This window comes from Stigmatopora nigra, chromosome 2 (assembly GCF_051989575.1).
Source record: "Stigmatopora nigra isolate UIUO_SnigA chromosome 2, RoL_Snig_1.1, whole genome shotgun sequence".
Classification (NCBI taxonomy): Eukaryota; Metazoa; Chordata; class Actinopteri; order Syngnathiformes; family Syngnathidae; genus Stigmatopora; species Stigmatopora nigra.
The window spans coordinates 11,029,076-11,042,971 of record NC_135509.1 but is presented as its reverse complement, the minus strand read 5'-3'; the positions used below and the strand labels follow the sequence as shown (position 1 = coordinate 11,042,971).

The following is a 13,896-nucleotide window of genomic DNA, read 5'->3' as shown; positions in this document are numbered from 1 at the left end:
TTTTTTTCAAACTTATGGTCTTACATGAGAATTTGAATTGGTGGTTTCAACCCTAGTTTAGCAGAGTTAATGGCAGTAACCTGTAACACCTTCCTCTTGTGTCTTTGTGTCCACAGCACGGTGTGCCTCATCCTCCTCTTCTCGCAATACCTGAGCAAAGTGGACGTACCGCTGATTGCTTACAAGGACAAAAAGTGGAAAGTGTTTCACTACCCACTCTTTAAGCTCTTCTCGGTGAGTCACCAGCTTCCATAGTTCAACTTCTTTACCCTTGGTGTGCCCTGCAATCCGACCTATAACGCTTTTAAACTTCTGTTGAGTAACACTCACACACCTGTGATGCTGGACCGACGCCCAAAGTACATCAAGCGTGAATTTTTGGAATGCACCTGGCTGTAACGACACTGTTACTCATGGAAATGATATGACCGTTAGGCTGAGTGCCAGAGTTTTATCTTTAAGTCCGCTAAGAAGTCTCTGAGTCACTCCCGCTCCCGGTGTTCAATGTTTGGATGGCAAAAGAATATAGACAAATCCAACTAATGTTCTAGGAAAACTTTAATATCACTTGCACAATACAATTTCAGGTGTGTTGGCATGAACGAAAAGTGCTTTTACAAGCAACCCTGCAGGAGAAGCCAACGCCCAGCCATGGCTGCATTGCAACAAATCACCCCATCTGAATAACTTTACAGCTTCTTACTCCCTTTCCCCTTTGGGGCCTTTGGATATAGATAGAAAAGAAAAATCATTTTCTCCTAGCACAGCTAAACTAGAACTTGGAACAGTTTATAGTAAAGTCTAGCCAAGGACCCTGGAGTTCTTCATGTCAACAGTTCACTGTTTGACCCCATATAAGAGGAAACAAATTAGGTTTTCAAACTCGGACTATTCTTTTTTGGACTTAAAAGCCTTGTGAAAGGCTAAAATGATGGTTTGCCTTGCAAACCTCAATCAGAGTTTCAATTTAGACATTTTATACTGGGTTACAGTTTAAACAAGGCTTGAAAATGTCTTTGGGAAAATTACCGAACCCCGTATTGTTTTTGATGCCGGGTCATCAGTGGTTTAAAAGAGCATTGAGTACCTACGAGGTCTCAAGACGCTCTAAAATGAAAGCCACGTTACCATCCAATCGTGGTTTAAGGAAAACTCTAAAAATGTGATATTATAATTGTTCCCAGTCAGTCAAAGTAGCTCTTATGGTTTTAAAAAGAATATGGCTTCCTAGAACCCGCGTATACCTTAATCCCTAAATGGCCCCCACCCCCTTAATCCTGTACTTGCAAGCAACACATCATGATAAAGTCAAAAACAAAATCCTGCAAGTCAAAATAAAATATTTCAGTGGATTTTTTTCCTCCTTTAGCTTGTGATACTCTGCATCTGATAGCTGTGCTGTCGCGCCACGCATGTCATTGACACGAAATGTCTGCTCTCCATATTCCAGGCCTTGTTTGGAATGTGTGGCGGCTGGCTGGTCTGCTTCCTGCTAACCATTTTTGACGTGCTACCATCCAAGTCAGATACGTACGGCTACTCGGCAAGAACAGATATTAACCTAGATGCTGTTGCCGACTCACCCTGGTTCCACATTCCCTACCCAGGTAACTCTTTGAATAATTTGTAGCATAAGCAGGGTTGATGCCATTCAAATTTGTCCAATGAAATTCCCAAAACAAACTGCCCAAACTGTCGTGTTACCAGAAACTGGATTTTGCTAGAGAGGATTAAAAAGGACACAACTGTTGAAAGCAAATCAGAAATAAGAGGAAATAGTTTTGCCCCAATCCACTTTGATAAGTTCTGTGATAATAAGACAAATGAAACAACTTTTCCAGCTGTGTGACAGTGATGAGGATCAATTCTGTTTTGGGGGTTTCTTTGCTCAATCTACCACAGGCGGTCTTGAATCTGGGAGGTTTTCATAGAACGGTAGACTTTTAAATGAGGGCCATTAAAATACAAAAGCATGCCATAAAGCAGAAGGCGCTCTTTTAAGCAAAAACAAATGGAGATCAGTTATCTTACAAAAGATGAGTTATAAACTTTTTATTCCTAGTAATTGCCTGACTAGATTTTTGGGGATAATGGGTACTGGCAAAGTATGAAAGGGTAAAATCTAATAAAAATGATTAAATAACAAAACTAAACAAAGAGCAAAATGTGATATGAGACACATTTTCTGCAGGCCAATGAATGGTAGCACACAGCAAGGTCCTTTTCTATGGTTGGAAAAGGAATGACTTTTAGCCAAATATTTAGATATTAAGAATTTTGAGGCCAACCTGCTCAATTTGATTTTAGAAAGTAAAAAATAACACAAATTAAGATTCTTTGTGGAAGAAGGGGTCGTTTGTTTATACTCAAAAAATTCTATCAGCCACTTGAAAAATTATGATTGTTGCTACAATGTTTTGAAAGGCTATGAAACTCCCACTTTGCCAAAGAAATTGTCCCAAATATAACCACAAATAATTATGCGGGTTTTGTTCCCATTGGCGCTGCATCTGAAAGGTCCTTAAGATTTTTTTGCCATGGATTAAAACAATCTGTGGTTACATTGTGAATGTGAGCGACCTTGACAACTCAATAAATACCTTTTTTTTTTAAGTACTAGGTCTTTCCAAACCAACATTATTTTTCAGATGTATGTTTGCTAGTGGCAAACTCTTGCAGATATCATAAGATTGATGTGAATAAACAATTATAATAACGTCAGCGTAGTACACATGGAGAATTTGAATGTCAGAAGTGTTGAGTCTGGGATTGGACAAAGTGCAGAACCAATCCTGGAGGGAACACATGAGGATCTCGTTTAGTCTGAAACACGATGCAATGAGTCCATCAATCGGTTAACTATGTAGCAAAGAGGTTTGCAAGTTTCCGCTGCTTGTAATGAAGATGAGCAATGGAATGCTGCCCTGTTTCCAGATGTTGGTATAAAACATCAAATGCTGTAGTTTTCGGATTGCCACTTTTAAGTGGCAGATGTTGTTTACTGCCCTTTTTGCCATGGATGGTCATGGTGGCTTTTCACCAATGACAAATGCCTGTCTTGGATATGACTGATTAATAATTTGTTATTAAAAAAAAGAAGCTTTTCAGTGACAAATTGCAAGTACTAGAGATCTACGACAAAAACATTTACAGGGATTTCCTGTGGAACCTCACGGGGATCACGCTTACAGAAGAAAACATTTTCTGCAGTAGCTCAGGGATTCACAAAGCTAAGAATTTATTAATTTCAATATTTTCCAGACTATAAGTCACAGTTTTTTTTGCATAGTTTCAACCGGAGCCTGGGACTTATTATTTTTTTTCCACTTTGAACGGCAACAGCTTATGTTTTTATTTTGTTAGGCTGTATTTATCCAAAGGACAGCAAATGTCTTACATTAAGTGGTGCCTATTTTGTCTGTTGTTCCCAATGTTACTATTTAATGTGGAATGTTTGTTCTTGGTTTCTAATTCATAAAAAACTGCCACCAAAAAATGCAAATTATTCTCCAGTGCGACTTCTATTTTTTGCCCCTTTTCATTGTGCATTCTTTGGTAGTAATTAAAATGACAACAAAAAATATATTATTATAATATATATATATATATAATTGAAAATAGAAATTCTAATCTTAAACCATTTTTTGTAGGTCAGTGGGGCATGCCTACTGTCAGCGTCTCATCGGTACTTGGCATGATGGCGGGAGTATTGGCGTCTACCATGGAGTCCATTGGCGACTACTACGCCTGTGCAAGGCTGTCAGGTGCTCCACCCCCACCAACCCATGCCATCAACCGTGGCATTGCAGTGGAGGGCATCGGCTGCATCCTCTCAGGCCTCTGGGGCACGGGCAATGGGACCACGTCCTACAGTCAAAATATCGCCGCACTTGGAATCACTAAGGTAAAAGTGAAACTTTGCCTATTTCCTGTTGCCCATTCGTGTTATTGTGAGTACGAATCGTTATCTGTCACTGTTTGTGCCCAACAACTGACCGGTGACCAGTTTGGGGTGTAGTCTGGCTTCTGGTCCAGGTCAGCTGAGGGATGCCAAGTGAGAGCGGCACAAAACCCAGCGACGAGTAGCAAAGAACACTGCTAAGGCAACCCTCCTAAAACATATAGATGATATAATATGAATATTATGTTCCCAGAATAATTACGGTATTATTAAAATAGTTACAATTATATCATGTCGAACTCTTCTTTTAGTACTGCATTAAATTGTATAAACTATGGAAAGAAAAAAGGATACTTCAAATGTTTCTGATTTTGCAAAAAAAGCTCAGGGCTTGTGTCGTTATAGTCGAAAACCTCCTTAATCACACAGGAGAAATTGCAAAGCTTGTCTCCCACTTGTGGTGTTATCATTCCACTCTAATTGTCAGAATAATTGTATTGCGCTGCACTGTACAATTTAGATGGGATTTTGATGCAGTAAAAAGCTGAGTGATTTAGAGGAGTACAAAAAAGATAATTCATTTTTTGTGTGTTACCATCAAACCATTTTTGAAATGTTATTACCAAGGATGTTTTAAGATTTTCGCTCAGGTTGTGTAGCAATTATTTACAGTTTAAGCTATCAAAAGAGGCTATTCTAGAATATAATATTATCTATTCACAACATGTTCTTTTTCACTGAACCAAAAAAACAAACACAAGTACATGCAAGTTCTTATCACTTTAAACACAGCTGCACTTCTCTCGTTTCTTCTTGGAAGTCAACTAACCCTTTCCAAAGGCTTTTCGTCACAACCACTCAAGAGTGCTAAAAGCTTTGCACGGGATACTTCAAGGTCATAGTTGTTTAGTTTGTAAAAAAAATGGCTTGTCAGTGATTACATCTATCGATGTATTTGTAATATCAGATATGTGCCAATGGGGCTTTTTGGGTAGGAAATTGAAATGCCTTGTCACTTTATCACTCTCTGAAGAAAATATTTAGTTATACTACTAACTACGGTATTTTTTGGACTATAAGTCGCACCTGAGTATAAGTCGCACTAGTCAAATATTGCACAATAAAGTGGAAAAATATGTACTATGTCACACTTTTGGGGGAGTTTTGTGACACTTTCATGCGACACAGACTCTCTTTGGATTTCGCACCTAACATTTATGGCTGTCCCAGAAACATTTACTCACAGCCAATGGTAAAACTAAGTTTGCGACACAAGGTTGAAGAGGGTTCTCTTTAGGTTACCATATATACACCAGCACACTCAGTACGTAGAAAAATTGTGTGTTAGATGCATGTGGGTGATTACCTAAACAAAACAGGCTCTCACAATGTCCGCTAATGTGGAAAGTTCATTATTTACTTAAGTCCACATGTGAATAGTTAGAACAAAGGAAAGCACTGCTATACATTTAATGCAAATGCAAGGTAATTATGGGAAATGCAACCGTAATCCAAGACTGCTATTGTCAAAACTTCCTGACTTCTAATTTTAAACATTAGTTTTTGTACTAGAAACATTATTTGTCGGGGGGCCACAGACACCACTTACATTTGCAAGGCCACCGTGAGGTGAAAAAAATACAAATGTTTGGTCAATATTTGATAAACTTGACATGAACCAAATTTTGGAAGCTTGCCAGTAGCTTTTTTGGTATGTTAGTTTTAATAATTACTTGCAGCTTATGATAAAGACTTATCTTCTCGCTGATGTGCATCGTAGGTTGGCAGCAGACTGGTGCTACAAACAACTGGAATTCTTATGATTGTTCTGGGAATCTTCGGGAAGTTTGGAGCCGTCTTTATCACCATCCCAGATCCGGTTATCGGGGGCATGTTTCTGGTTATGTTTGGAATGATCGCTGCTGTGGGGATATCCAACCTGCAGGTAAAAAAAAAAAAATCACACTGTTCATTTATCGTTCAAATATGTTTGCTATTGATTTACACACCACCTGCACACAGTAAATAGCTTGAGCTTTTGCCTTGTTTTTTTTTTTTTTGGATTATATAAGAAATGCTTGTGAAATGATAAATTGTGAGGTTTGATAGAGCCGTCTGTGTATGGCCGGCGACCAACGGTGTACCCAACTTTCTGCCTGTGGTTGGCTCCAATACCCTTGTGAGAATAAGCAGTTCAGAAGATGCAAAAATGAATTAAAATAGCAGTTTTACCTCCACTTTTACAATGCCCAGAGAACATTACATGGTCGCAGTAATCCATACCGTGCAAATTGTTGTTATGGGAACGATGTATTTAGCTTATGGCAACACAGCATATTTTATCAAACAAACTAATTTACCCCAGCTGATATTCCTTAAGGATTCCTACGATGACAATTACATAATAAATGTAGACCAAAGATTATTTCAAAATGCACTGCATTGCAGATTTTTTATGTGATCATACCCACACATTTCTTCATGTCTGGGAAATATATTACTTTTATTGGGAAGCATTCTCTGAGGTCTACAATGAAGCAATTATTGCGGACGTGGAATTGCCTGGTTGACTCAACAACATTTCTAATCCCGAGATGGCCCTTTTTACAACATTGGCACTCTTCCTTAGTGTCCTCATTGATTCTTGCGAGATTGTACCATACATTGAACATCTATCAGTAGATTAGCCCATTTGACAGTTCTAGATATCCATTCGAATTGGGAAGTCTGGCATAAGTCATCATCTGTCCAATGTCCAAATGGATTGGACGTCAATAGTGGCTGATGAGTAAAAGTGTGATCCTGAAAAAAAAAGATTAAAACAATTCCTTACTGTGTGCATGTTTAAAGAAAAAAGATAAATTCTACTTTCAAAGAATACAGCTACTGAAGAGTTAATCTAAGGGAATGAAGTTTGATACCACATGCTTAAAGTGAGACCTTGTTAAGATGGTAAACGGCCCTCATTTTGTTGTTTTAAGGGAGTGTGCAGGCCATGCTCTCAATGTCACATGACATGACCTTTCTATAGATGACACACATGCACGCTTGTGTCTTTCACAGATGTGGTATGAACAGACACTTTGCATTTTATCACTTCAAGGGAAATTATTTGCAGACATTTGAAAAGAAATTATTTGCAGACATCTAACAGTAAGCAATAAAAAAAAAAAGAAAAAAAATACATCCGCCCCACATCATGTGGAAATTATTTGGACCAGGAAAATAGAAAAGAAAACTGAGTGGAGCAAGTCATTTGGATGTTTTTAATCCTCACAGCAATATTTGCGATTTGTGTCCCGGTTCTCAGAATTCTTAGCAGCGGGGAAGCAGTTTGCTAAGGAGTTCCATCCGTAAAAACAAAGAAAAAAATCACAAAATACTTTTCACGTCTGTTTGCAGCCTTTATTGAGACCCATTTGCAATACCATTGTGACCAACTCACGCAACTGAGTTACAAAACGACTCACTTGGTGTGCATGTGTTGAAAAGTTGAGACAAGATGATTGGGTGGTACAAAGAAGCCACCCTAAGAGAACAAAAATACTTGTAGGAGTACTAATTTTGATTGTGTATTCTGTATATTTTAACATTGGTCTCTGACTATTTAGACTTTTCACAGAATTATTGCTGAATTCCTTTTATTTCAATTTATTCTATAATTATTCTCACAATATCAACTTGTTCTAAAAAAATACCAGTTTATGTCGCACCCATAATACAACTTCCTTCTATTAAATCGCAGAATGGGAATGTAAGGTGAAGCTATAAGATCAATATAATAGTTTCCATCAACTTATATATATATATATTTTTTAGTTATTCTCTTTGTCTGTCTCCAGTACGTGGACCTCAACTCATCACGTAACCTACTGATCCTTGGCTTCTCCACATTCAGCGGCCTCGTGTTACCCACATGGTTTCACTCCAACCCCGACATCATAGACACCGGTAAGACAATCCTTCCTACGACCCAATTTCAATGCAATTAATTAATAGTCAGAATTCCCCCCCTAGTCTTAAACTGTCTTCAACATATTAATGATGTTTTTAGACACCAAATGAAAGAAATATGTTGGGTGTTGAAGACAACCCTGGATAATATTAAAAGTCTTGAATCTGTTGCCTCTCAAACACAATGTAGGCCAGAAAAAAATGATGAAATAACTGTGGAGCATGCTAAACAAGTGAATGCTTGCTTGTACACATCAAACAGGAGCTGCATGCCATACAAGAGAACTTTAAAGTATGTGTAACTCACTTAGTAAATATTAGTAAATATCAGACAAATCAACCTGGGTGATGACTCCCAGATATACTGTAGATCCCACTCCCCACTGTCATTCCTATTTTGTACATCTTTAACTTTTTTTCTGGAGGCTGCGTAGCATGTTGATGAGTGGGAGTCTGGGCTGGCAGATTACCTCGGCAGGATGGCAGCGGTGGTGCCATCCTATAATCTCCGTAAAACCCGAAAGACTTCCCAAATCCCACGGGACCCAGATGGCAGTAGCTGCTTACTCACCTTTGAGAAACCCAATTTCCCAGATTTGAAAAAGCCTAATTGCCTTAACGTCTATTTTTCATCTCTTGTTTGTTTGGGCTGAAGTGAGGATTTTGGCAAATGTTTGTAACTCACCGACTGTCTTGACCCCAGCAGGCAGCTTGTCCACTAGGGGACGATGAAAAGCCCTTTGAGTATTCATTGGATAGTCAAGGTTAATTTACGTAGCTCAATAGATGAAGAAATATGGGGCACCAGTTAAACAACTCTTTCTTCTTTGTAATACTCTTTTACACAATGTTACTTTTGCAAATCAATTATCCAATTTTGGCATATTTGTCGTAGTATGACATTTAAATGTTCCCACTAATTAGAATAGCCTGGGAGTTCTTCTCTGAAAGTTTGAGTATTTTAAGAACCACACCACACTCACTCTCTTGCCCTGTTGCGTCAATATACAAACTCGAAGCCATCTAAATCAAGTTAAATTGTACAAATGCAGTTATGCAACGTACATCAACATGTTGAAAGTGTCAACGTTAAAGTAAACCTGCATTACTTTCATAGGAATCATAAGTGAACACATATTACACCATCCGCTGCCATTCTCCATTTGTATTAACTATTAAGCTGAAGAACAAAAGGCAAACGACTACATACATTGGAAAACAAGCATAGTGAATTCTTATGCTTGCTCTGAATGGGCCTGTTTTAATATTTACAGTGACTGCAGGGCAGGTTTGGATACTTAAGACAAGTTCATTCCTGAACATCTTTTACACCTGCGGCACCCCATCGGCAAAAAGTAATGGATTAGAACACCTGTCACCAGAAAGTGTTTTTGCTTAGATTTATTGTCTTGCATTTCTACTATTACTTCAACTTATTTCACAGACATGAACTTTAGAAACATTAACAAACATCCCCGTTTAAAGCCGCCATTCATCAATATTCTATGTCTAGCACTTAGATTGACATACAATAGAATTTCTCCAAAATTGACTGTGGTGGAAAAGTTAATTATTTGTTTAAATCTTTTCAGTATTAATTTATGTTACATTTTACTCATGTAATCCCACCCGTTTTCTGAAGTTATCATCTTCTACGCTTTAATTGATCTTTCAAAAACTGCAGTTCTAAAGCTACAAACATAAAATCTACCAAAAAGGATTAGATTCCCGTCTTTCATTTTTTAAAAAAGTGTATTTATACTCGTTTTTGTTCATTAGTTATGAGTAGAACATAAGGACGTTTTAGTATTAGGGCCAAACAAATGAAGAAAAAAAAAATAGGACTTCCCACAACCACTTGTATTTCAGTAAACTAATATTGCATTGTACTATTTTTGTCCCTAATCTATTACTAATTTTTAGACAACCCCACGCCATCTCCTGTTTCTACTACTTTATTCCTACTATGACTGCTAAGGGCTACTTCCTTTTTTTGCTGCTACTACTTCTGTGACTTGTTCAAACACGAATAATTTCATCATTTTGAACCTGATCATTCCAAAACGTCTTTGCCAATAGCGCTATCGGATGCGGTGCCGCACGCTAAGGTGTCGTCTTTCAAGATGACACCCAATTCACCTTGGAAAGACACGACAATCGTGAAAAGAGAGATGCTTTGGCTTGATGACTGAGATTTGTAGGAAAAGAGCGACGCCTCTCCTAGAGATGAAAGGGGCGCTGACATAAGAAGTTGATCCCGATATCTTCTGAGGAAAGTGCTAATCCACGGTGGGAGCGGTCTGCCCGTCTCAAGTCTAGGCCGCTTAGCTTTGCCAATCCTTCCGTGTCATCGGGTGTAATCTGCCCAGCTCAAATCAACAACACCCAACGAGGGGGGGGGGTCTGTCCCTTGCCCGATTGTTGCTCGCAGACGAGTTGAATCGAGGTCCTGAACCTTTGACCGACTTGGTGGACCCGAAGTAACACTAGACGTTCACATATTCACTTTGGCACTTGCTGATAGGATCATTCACATTGTACCGCTAATTAATTCTACTAATACCAATTACTTTGACTATAATCACTAAATAATATTTTTTTTGTTCTATTTTGTAATGCTACTACTAATCATGTTAACTACTTCTTACACTAATACCTCTCAATGTTCTTTTATTAGCTCTACCGCGACTAGATAAATATGACAGTAATTAGCTTATTACTATTAATGGTAAATTGTGCTAAATCTACTACCATGTCCAACTAATTGTTTTGATACCACTACCTTTTTGACTACTTCTCCTGTATTATTTAACTATTATTATTATTACTACTTAAGACTATTCCTGCACCGATATCAGATCAGTCCAAATCATTTAAAATATTTTTAGTGTACTAGTACCAATTTCTACATAACAATTTATAAATATACAACCCGAATTTACACTGAAGTTAGGAACATTCTAATTCATCTTAGATGTGACCAAAATGATAGAATAACTCTATAACTATTATCATTTTCTCCATTCTTGCCTTTTACATCCCACTCATTCTCACAAGGCACTATGGCCAGTAGTTCTCTGAATTGATAGCCAGCCAATCGCAGTAGTTTACGCATTAGGACCTAAAATATTTTTGTCTTTACAGTGTAGTCAGGTAAATATAGGTAGAAAAATGTTTGCAGATTTGTATTCTGTTATCTTTTACATTGTAAACAACATTCCATCCTCATTGGTTTTGGGGTCATAGAATAATAGATTACAAATTTTGTTTCCTGCCAGAGTATTGCTTGTGGAACCTGCTTTACACACTCCCGTTTCACTGTGTCCCCCGAGTCTTTTGTGGATGTCCATGATTTACACAGGGTACATTCCTTCTTTTACAAGTTTCACGAGATATGTGTGTGTGTGTGTGTTGTCTTTTCAAGGAATCAAAGAGCTAGACCAGGTCATTGTAGTGCTCTTTACCACGCACATGTTCATCGGTGGCTTTTTCGGCTTCATCCTGGACAACACCATTCCAGGTAGGCCCAGAGTACTGTTTATTCTTTAGTTTTTTTATGAGAGCAATAATACTTATTGTTGAATGACAAGTTTAAGCACCTCACACTCGAATGGCGTTTATTGTGTTGTAACATAGAAAAAAACGTAATCTCAATGTATTTTGTATTTGATGGACAGTTTGCATCACAATCGTGAGAAAAGATAGAGTTCATAGAGTGAATCAAGAAATTTATGTTTTAAACAATAAAGACTGCAATGCTATACTCGAGCAATGCAATGATCTACGGCTATAGAATGCATGTACTTGGTTTTACAGCTCTTTTTCAGTCCTGATTTTCTAGTTTTGTAGCTTGAGGCGTTCTGTACTTAAAATTATTACCATCGGAGCCAATGTTCTGCTTGACATTTTTGTTTGTTCTCAAAATCGTCAAGCAACGTTTAAAGCCAGCCCTTATGTTGACAAGGTATTCCCAGCGAACTGTTAGAACACATTTTTCCTTTCCAGTTTCAACCACAACAGTTCTAAAGAAAACCAAACAGTCTGACATGTACTGTGATCAAATCAATCAATTAATCAATCAATTAATTGGCCCCTTCCTTCTCCAGGCACCGCTGAAGAGCGAGGCCTCAGCAAGTGGCAACATTCTGTCCACCAGGGAAGACAGGTCACTTGCGACCAGTCGTGTTACAACATTCCTTTCTGCGACAGCATTTGGAAGCGTTCCCGATTCTTCCGTTATCTGCCCTTCCTTCCGTCGTACAAGACTGATCAACAAGTTGTACCGGAACACTCACCCTAATGGGCCACTCATTTTACTCTCTACACAAAAAGACAACAGTTTACAAACAATGCAACAAAATGGACATTGCCATGTTTCAGTAATTGGAGGCAGAAAATAAGACGTCTTTCAACAAATACTCCCCAAAAAGAGAGACGGGATCACTGTGTGATGTCGAGGAAAATTGGTTATTAAAAACCAGTTGTAATTGACTCATTTTGAAAGAAGGCAGAGAAACTAGGAGTAAGTCAGAAGCACTGAGGAGTGGCTATAGCTACAGCATTTTAAAGACGTCTTAATTAAGTTAAGTTAGTATTTAAACCCTATTTACACTGTTTTTCAGTGACATATGCATATGGACATGCAAGATAGGTGTGTCAAAGCAGTTGCTGGTGCACTCTAAGTAGGAATGTCACCAACTTCTTTTTACATTGCCAATGAAATGAGTGTCCCGATTTTTTAAACTGGAAGATGATTAAGTCTAGGAACATAAAAGGAGAACATAACTTAAAAACTAGGCATCTATTTGGCTAGCTCGTTTGGGTATTTTTAAAAATCTTGTTAAAACATTAACTTTATTATACTCATTCAGTTACATGTATAGTATTCAGAGGGTGTGTGTAGTGGTACTTAGTGAAAGAAGCTGAAGATTTCTATTTAAAAACGCCCATTTATTTACTACAGACAACAATTTCATTTTCACCGGGAGCACTTGCAATGAAACAAACATCAATCCAACATTCTGGGGTGACCACAAGTCTGAAGTGACAAAGTGGTAATTATAGTTATTAAAGACGGTGCTAAAGATGGTCTTTAAAACTAAGCCAAAAAGTACTTCTGTCACCACAGTTGGATTGATCTCAGACACTTTATGAGCGTCACTATGTGCTGCTGTTTGTGCAAGAAACCGGAATCTTGAAATGGCCTGCTTTTAACAAAACTTGTTAACACTCGCTTTACGTATTTATCTTTTTTTTTTTCCTCGGGAAAACTGAAACATTGTCAGATGAGCCACTATTTAAGGAAATATGGAAATCTGCAATCATGGTTCTATGTTCTTTTTTCCCAATAGTTGAAGATAGCATATATTATTTGTATTTTTATACAAATAAAAAAGAAATAACAGACTATTTTCTGTTGTTTATCTTTTTTTATTCTAATAATTGTCCCAAAATGCAAGAAAAAAGTCAGCAAGTCTGCTCGATAGATTTAGAAACTTTTTTTTTAATACAACTTTCTATATGAACGTTTTTTTTTCTACTCCAGTATAGATCTACTATATTTGATCAATAAATGTTTATGTAACAATGTTATCACATTTCCTAGCTTTTTCTCTGAAGTTAGGAAGCAGGAAAAGTATACATAAAAACAGCTCATTCATGCATTCATTTTCCCAAAACCGCTTATCCACAAAAAGCTCATGGGGGGTGCTGGACCCTATCCCAGCAGACTATAGGCACCGTTCAGGGGACACCTTGTATTTATTATAAGCCAATCACATTGTATAAGAAGAGGGACAACCGCTCACAATCAAATTCATACCTACAGGCAATATGGAGTGTTAATGTGTCTACCCTGAATGTTTTTCGGATGTGGGAGGAAACCCAAGTATTCGTAGAAAACCCACAAAAGGCCTAGGGCGAACAGTCAGCTGGGATAGGCTCCAGCACACCCCGCGGACCCTAATGAGGACAAAGCGGTTCAAAAAATGAGATGAAATGAGATGAGAGAGTACAAATTCAAAGAATATTTCTTTTTGCAA

General features: G+C 37.9%; 1 protein-coding gene across 1 annotated transcript in view; it reads left to right on the top strand.

Moving 5' to 3' along the window:
- The window catches only part of LOC144214757 (solute carrier family 23 member 1), a 32,925-nt gene extending 19,661 nt beyond the window's left edge, over positions 1-13,264 (top strand). Inside the window, exons 6-12 of the mRNA XM_077743398.1 lie at positions 117-234; positions 1,451-1,607; positions 3,651-3,904; positions 5,682-5,846; positions 7,744-7,852; positions 11,280-11,375; positions 11,962-13,264. Of these exons, the coding sequence (XP_077599524.1) occupies positions 117-234; positions 1,451-1,607; positions 3,651-3,904; positions 5,682-5,846; positions 7,744-7,852; positions 11,280-11,375; positions 11,962-12,155 (1,093 nt within the window). The 3' untranslated portion in view covers positions 12,156-13,264. The remainder of the gene's footprint in view (positions 1-116; positions 235-1,450; positions 1,608-3,650; positions 3,905-5,681; positions 5,847-7,743; positions 7,853-11,279; positions 11,376-11,961) is intronic.
- The last annotated feature ends 632 nt before the right edge of the window (positions 13,265-13,896 follow it).